At 42.0% G+C, this 7,293-nt stretch overlaps 1 protein-coding gene across 1 annotated transcript; it reads left to right on the top strand.

Annotated features, from left to right (window-relative positions):
* The first annotated feature begins 572 nt into the window (after positions 1 to 572).
* Positions 573 to 6,669, top strand: LOC149344165 (uncharacterized). The gene is made up of 3 exons (XM_089542566.1): positions 573 to 615; positions 2,535 to 2,597; positions 6,473 to 6,669. The coding sequence occupies exons 1-3, from the start codon at positions 573 to 575 to the stop codon at positions 6,667 to 6,669; spliced, it is 303 nt and encodes a 100-aa protein (XP_089398692.1).
* Positions 6,670 to 7,293: the final 624 nt, after the last annotated feature.

The following is a 7,293-nucleotide window of genomic DNA, read 5'->3' as shown; positions in this document are numbered from 1 at the left end:
GTCACAAGTGGACCTGCGCCATATATATCGTCTTAAGCAAAGTGGTTTGCGTGCAGTATTTATACAGCAAAACATGACTATAGAACACCTGGTGGCGACAAGGCGTGCAAGAAATCTGGATGACGGATATGTGAGACGAAGAGCTACTGAGCTCCCCAGACTAACTCCTGGAAAGGCTAGCTTTCACGAGAATCGTTGAGTTGAACGCGAGGAATAGCGGTTATTCATGCCCAAAGCTTTTCAAGAGGCCACAAGAGGACATCGTTTTCATTCGGTGATAAAAAAAAATGCAATGAACGCGCATGTGTTTGCCTTACCTTTGAATTGAGAACACCTGGATATCCTCTGCTCAGGCATTGCTAAAAGAAATAATCATGTAGGTCCAGACGGACAGATTCCTGGGAAAGACTTCGCTTGCGCTGTTTGTCATATTCGTGAGAAAAGCACGGAGGAACACACAAAATGACATACTGTAGGAAAAATATTTATGCTTCTACGCTTCAGGGAATTCCTTCAAGATGAATATGTTCCCACTATCTGCTCACCTGAAAGGTAGGCCGTTACTTGGCGCGATGGCTCTTGAGGTGGTGCTGAACTTCCTGACCGCGTTGGCAGGTAAGCAAAACGTTTCATTGTCATATAGGTTGTAAGCAATGCTGAGAAAAGGTATGAGCACTCACGTAATATCATGCACATAAATATACTTCGCTTAGGAAAGGCTGGAATAAATTGCTTCTTCGCTTCGCACAGCTCCTAAATGGCATGACCGTCATTGAAGAGCAGAAATGAGAAAAAGCGCAGCACTGATATTGCATTCTACAGCTGACAAAAGAATCCGAAATGAAACCAAGGTGGGCTGCGGAAAGACGCGTCTATAAAACGCCTCTTCGCCTAGCGCCTTCTACAATGACCTCACTTCAAAGAGTTAGGATCAAATTTTAGCCCCGTCATTACTTATCTTCTTCATATAGGCTAAAATGTTTTGATTGGTGCGACGATAGGAAAGAAAAACAATTTCTTCTCGTTGTTCGTGAGTGAAAGCGACAGAAAGAAGGCTAGTTAAAAAAAAAAACCTCTTAGGACAGCCGCCTCACGATGACGACAGCCTGTACTAACACCGTAAGTAGTTGTTAGCCTTTGTCTATTGCCACAATGTGATGAATAATCGTGCTGATGAAGGTTTGTTTTTCGCAATGGTGATTATTTGAGTGATGACATTGCATGTGCCGATTCTGCATTGTGACTTTCTTGGAGAAGAGAAGACACGAATGCAAATTACTTCGTGCGATACGAACAACTGCAATTTCAGATGGCAGCTCCGGAATAATTTTGCATTTATTAACTTTGTCACGTCTTGCAGAAATTCGCAGCCATTTACAGCTGCTCTCGTAGCGCTTAAAACAAAGACTATTACACTTCCCACATAGGGTTATTAATGCGTAACTTTTTGTTAGAAGATGCTTAATGTTTTGATATGCTAGTTTATTTAAATTTTTATCATAATTTAAAATCCTTGAAGCCATTGACGTACACTCGAGCACGGCTGCTGTAATATGCATACTGGGGCACGAAAAAAATGTCTGTGCTTAAAATATGCGGAAGGTAGCTTCCTTCTTTGAAAACGGAGCTTCTTGCAATAGCCTGTAATTAGGTGCACTTTGACTAGTTGTCAACAATATTTGTTGTGGTTTTCTTTTTTTTGACGCCGATATGGTACCGGTCGGCCGGTTTTCATAATTATTTATTATGTCGTCAAGCCCAGAGGCGCTAGGGAGAAAAGCGGTTTCAAACATAACAACAAAAGAGAGTGGTATGAAGTGAAATAGACGCTGCAACAGTTTTTATCTTAGAGCATACGCTAAAATTTGGCAAAATAAGAAGGCAAACGATGGTAAGGCAAGACCTGAAACGATGCGTGTGAAAAGTCAAAGTAGCTCCTAATGCAGTACTGAAAATCTTTTTAAACCACTCATCACTTAATCGTATTAAACCTACTCTGCGCTCAAGACTGAAACTTGCTAGAAGGCATTGTTTAAGCTCCGGAAACAAATGAGATCCTTTGTTTGAAATATAGTCTACGTACACACTTAAGAGCTGCGAGAAGGCGTTAATATTCAAGATATCCTTCAAAAACTGTGCCATATGACGATTGACTTCATGCTATACAACCTTTTTATTTAAAGGGTTTTTACGCAGCTTTAGAAATTTCGAAATTAATTATAATTACCGAATTCTTTAAAAGTTTCTATTAACACGTCGGTCTGTTTGCTCTCCGAATACAAGCAGCCATACTTGCGCTTCAATGAAAGGTCTTGAACCTTTGGAACTTCTTTTTAAGTGCTGGTTCGGCTCAGACAAGGCACATTATTTAAGTTCCTTGGCTTGACCTCGAATGACCTCATAATTATTTCGCTACACGAAACGCTGGCGTGCACCATGTGTGTCGCGTGAATGACGTTTTCCGTGTCTTGTTGTCTTTCTAATAACGGAATTGTTGCCTACTCTTCTGAAATGCCTCTTTTTACGACCTGCAGTTGTATTCGCAGAGATGATTGAGCCCGAAACTTTGGTGGACGGAGTGGCAACAGTGCATGTCGGTAAGTCTTCTATCTATTTGCTGGAGAAATCGGAAATTATCATGCGTCCCTGTTGATTTCCAGTCTAAAGTGGTGTGGTTTCTTGCACCTGAATTGCGAAACAAAATGGGCGTTAAAACAAGTCCGAGATGACTCTTCTACAAAGCAGCTGTAATGTTAGCCACCTACAGATTGGACGTGAAACGGCAGTCATGGAGTATACCGGGTGTTTCAGCGTTCAAAACTTTTCAAACATTGGCTTTTTGAGGTAAAAATATGGCTTTTGCCGCATAGCATTACTAGTGTTGGCGGACACCAGAAAACCGGTGAGTCATCTTAAGTAGTCAGTTGGTTGACTAATTTTTAATATTAAACTTTTTAACTAGCAGAGTTAGGTGCCTAGTTGCAATTAGAGATTTGTAGCCGGTCGTTTATAATAGCCCTATCAGTTTTTAGAATTTCAAAAACGGGATCATCCTTGGCGCTTGGCTCGACAAAATTTGGCTTTTTCGACCAGTTACGTGCACTGGAGGGATCGCTTTGCCACCACACTTTTGAAAGTGCATGTATTTTAGAACGATGCAGACAGATTTTGTCGAGTCACAGCGGCGAGATTAATCGCGTTTTCGAAATTATAAAAACTGATATGGTCATTCCTAACGACCGGCTATAAATATCTAACTGCAATTAGGCACCTAGCTCTACTAGTTAAAAAGTTAATTATTAAAAACTAGTTAAGCACCTTACCTCCTAAGACAATTCATCAGTTTTCTGGTGTCCGCGAACACTAGTAACACTATGCCGCAAAAGCCATATTTTTACTTCAAAAAGCCTTTTTTTGAAAATTTTTGAAAGTGTTCGCTGAAACACCTGGTATATTTTGTAGAGGGAAAGCTGCGCCTTCAGACCTGTCACTGAAACAGGCGGTGCACGGGCGGTTACACGATCAAAATGTTCGCGGTTGTTCGCTTAAATAACACCTGTCGATCTTTGCAATTAAATGGAGTTTCAACCCAGCATCCTAGTTCATTGTAAGGTGGCGGCGCTGTGCAGCTGTAAGCAGCAAACGAAGAACGTTCCTCGGGACATATCATAGGACATCTAGTGAAGAGAACGCCCGTTCACAGCAGCTGTCGTATATTCTTTTTTGACTACACAGAGCACTTTGCCCGCACAATCTCAAAGCATCCAAGTATATAGCTGCTTGCCTTCCGCGTTTACGCTACTAGTCGATTGTTCAAAAAACATAACATCTAGAGCAACAAACTAATCGTCCTAAGCAGCTTCCCTTTCTGCGTATCCTTTAACGTCCAAACAATACCAATAGTGGATTGTAAGGGGTGAACACAAGTCAATTTTTACAAGAAACACAATGTTGATTTCATTTTGCACTAGCAGAGGTGCGAATGGTGCTTTTCTTTATCAGCACAGCTAAGTCGAGCACATAAAGTGTTCATTCATAAAACTACTAATGGTTTTTTGTGGATCTGGCTGGTTTACACATCCCATAAGGAACAAATAAGAACCGTAAAAGTGCTCATAGACACATTGCATCACGTCGACGCATATATCCATCTCCCATGATCTCTGCACGCGTAGCCCCAGCTAGTGAGAAGCGTTCGATCTAACGGGGAGAGCAAGTAAACCAGAAGAACGAGATCACGAGTTCGTTGGTCTGGGGTTCGAGTGATTTCAAAGGAAGAAGCGCCTCAGGTTTCGACAGGTCGACCTGGAGGCTGACGCTGCTCCGCTAAATTGTAAGCTCGATATGACGGCATGAAATCGAATAAAAAACGCACTAAAACTCCTTGTCTGTAACTGTTGTTGTCGATGAAGATAACCCGCGACTGACAGTCATTATGGAAGCATTGCGTGTGTTAATTCGTCTGGCTTTGTGCGTGATTCGACTGTAATCGAAGAAGACGACATTAATGTTCGATGAGGCATACCCTACAGGTATCGTTACGGATTGCGCAGTGCAAGAACGCGGCAGGATGGTTACATATGTCACCGGCAAGCTCTCTCCGGACACGTAAGATCTGATTACAAACGCCAAAGCATGAATGCCTCAAACCCCACAGAGAGAATAGAACTAACAGAGCTATCAAATGCAATCAGTAAGCGAAATGTAATAGTCATAAGGAAGAGTAATATGCAGAGATTTAAGCATCCCCTAAAAAACGGAGGTGGCCTGAAGGTGATCAACAGGGAGTTGGGTGTAGGGAAAAATTAGATGTATGTGCTAAGAGATAGGGTAGGCAGTGTCATTATCAAAATGAATGAAATTGGCCGAATAGTCCTACACAAATCCAGACATTAGCAAATGTAGTGAGGACGTTTATGAGAGAGTGAGTGATTCACAGGAATTGTACATCCCGCCATTTTCAAAATAGGAAGTAAAGAAAGCCTTAGGAACAATAGAAAGAGGGAAATCAGCTGGTGAGGATGCCTTATTCCTTATGACCTCTAGCGTACCGGATTCTTGGAATAGTGCTGATGTCACCTGAATCCCTACGAAAGGGGACGTCAGGGACATTAAAAATTACAGACCCATCAGTTCACTGTCCATTGACTACAAGGTATTTGCTAAGATAATCGGTAATACTATCAGGACTGCCTAGAACTTGAATCAACCAAATAAGGGAAGCTTTCGTAAAGCATACTCGACAATAGGCAAAATTAACACCGTCCATATACGCTTCATAGCATGAGAAAGCATCTGATTCAGTCAAAATCTGAGCAGTCATGCAGGCACTGCGAAACCAAGGTGGAAAAGAGCCTTATGCAAAAAAACAAACAAACTGGAAGGTACTTATAAGACCTGCACAGCCACCATAGCCCTCCAAAGCCACGAATAAATTCGAGTAAGCAGTGATGTCAGGCAGGAAGACACGATCTCTCCAACGCTCTTCTTCCTCTGTTTACAGAAGGCTTGAGATGAGAGCAGTAGGGTATAGAGCAACATGGATGATACTTGAGTGATTTGCTATTCGCTGATGAGATTTATAGTTGTCCCCTGGCCACAAAATCGGCTGTTTCTGCTGAGAGGGAGAGAAATGATTAAGCACAGTTTTTGGTTTCATGATAGATGGAACTGTTGCACACAACGCATCCCACATGGAGAAATCTAGACGCTCTGCTACATGACGCTATTGACAAGTGAAAAATCACGTACACAAAATTTGTCTGTGTGATGAGTCTGCAGGTCTTGAACTTTATTGACGGCAAATAAGGAAAGGGGATGTATTTGAAATGTTTGTGGGTGTTTCTCTATAGAACAAAATTACTGATACTATAGCGTGCAGATGCATGTTTTCTCACAAAATGCGCGTAAAATACTTCGAATAATAAGGATGCAACTCGACGCACGCTTACTATGGTCCCGTTTTGAGATAACCGACGGCCTACTAACACACGTTCATGTAGGACGGCAAGAAGTTCAGAACGGCCCCTGCGTCGCTATTTTCAACGAAGACACACATCGCAGTGACCGATCTCAGTTGCATTTTCGCATTGAGTTCCGAGATTCGGCCATCATGGCACGTCCACTTTCTCCAGACCTGCGTCGGAAGTTTCTGCTTAAGTTGTAGGTCTGGAAACGTCAGTGCGCAATGTCATTTCAGAACGTCATGACCTGTGAAATGAAAAATGTTTTTCTGCAAGTTCATTTTAATTTTAGTGTGGTTTTTATGATTATGTTGATTTTGCGCTCAGATTGTGAAGCTTCCATTGGTATTCTGTTGGGGGCCTGCGGTCTTGTCAAGTTGTCACTACGGCATCTTTCTCCGCTGTCAAAAAATGCAAAAATCTTATTATTAATATTATTGTAATTGTTATTTATTATAAACGTTTTTGTTACGCGCAGCACACCGCCCTTACGGTTTTTTGTTTTCCAGGGCCACTATTGGGCTGCGAGGCCGGTTGCGTCTTGAGCTTCGGCTGTTGGCAGTATTGCTTCTTACTCGGCATGGAAGGCCGTTGCCACTGGAACGTATGCTACTGCATGCCTCGGACACCAAGCAAGTGCCCTGCTGAGAAACCCAAGACTATGCCTATAATCATTAAGCTCCGCCACGCAGAGGAAAATGTGTAGAAAATAAATTACAAGGCGCAGTTTCCTTTTCTATGGCCTCAACTTCTGCGCAGATTGGGCTTTCGGGCCTGAGTCAACATACTGAGTGCACACCGTATGCGGGCCAATACGCCGCGTAAACGTTTTTTTTTTTAATTTAGTACATTTGAAGGTGGACATTGCGGAGAACTGTCTTAGCAACAATGGATTCTGCGACTCTTTCTGGGTTTGTTGATAATATTTCGGCCTTTTTTTGGACCAACACTTAACTTGGAATAACCATATCGAGCACTTCAGAAAAAAGTTATGAAATACGGCATCTTTAATTTACAAGCTGCGAGTGAAATGTCCTCTCAATTTAAGAATTACAATAAAAAAAAGCATTAGTGGAGTCGGTTTATGCTATGGAGTCACATTATATGGCACATGCTCAGAATACAAAATGCAAAAGATTGATACACTGATGAAAAGCATAATAAATAGCATCAGTTACGGCACAGATTTACACACGGCCTCCACAAAAGTGAAGTACTCCAAACTAGGCATACTCAAGGTACGCGAAATGTTTCGGTTTTCGGTAGTTGCGAGGCACTATTTCGCAAGTAATTTCAAGGTACCTGTACGCAAAGAAGTCACTCTCAGGAA

The sequence above is a fragment of the Amblyomma mixtum genome, chromosome 5 (genome assembly GCF_055824585.1).
Source record: "Amblyomma mixtum isolate Tamu chromosome 5, ASM5582458v1, whole genome shotgun sequence".
NCBI classification, from domain to species: Eukaryota; Metazoa; Arthropoda; class Arachnida; order Ixodida; family Ixodidae; genus Amblyomma; species Amblyomma mixtum.
Note: the sequence above shows the minus strand (reverse complement) of the source record. Positions and strands in the feature narration are given on the sequence as shown.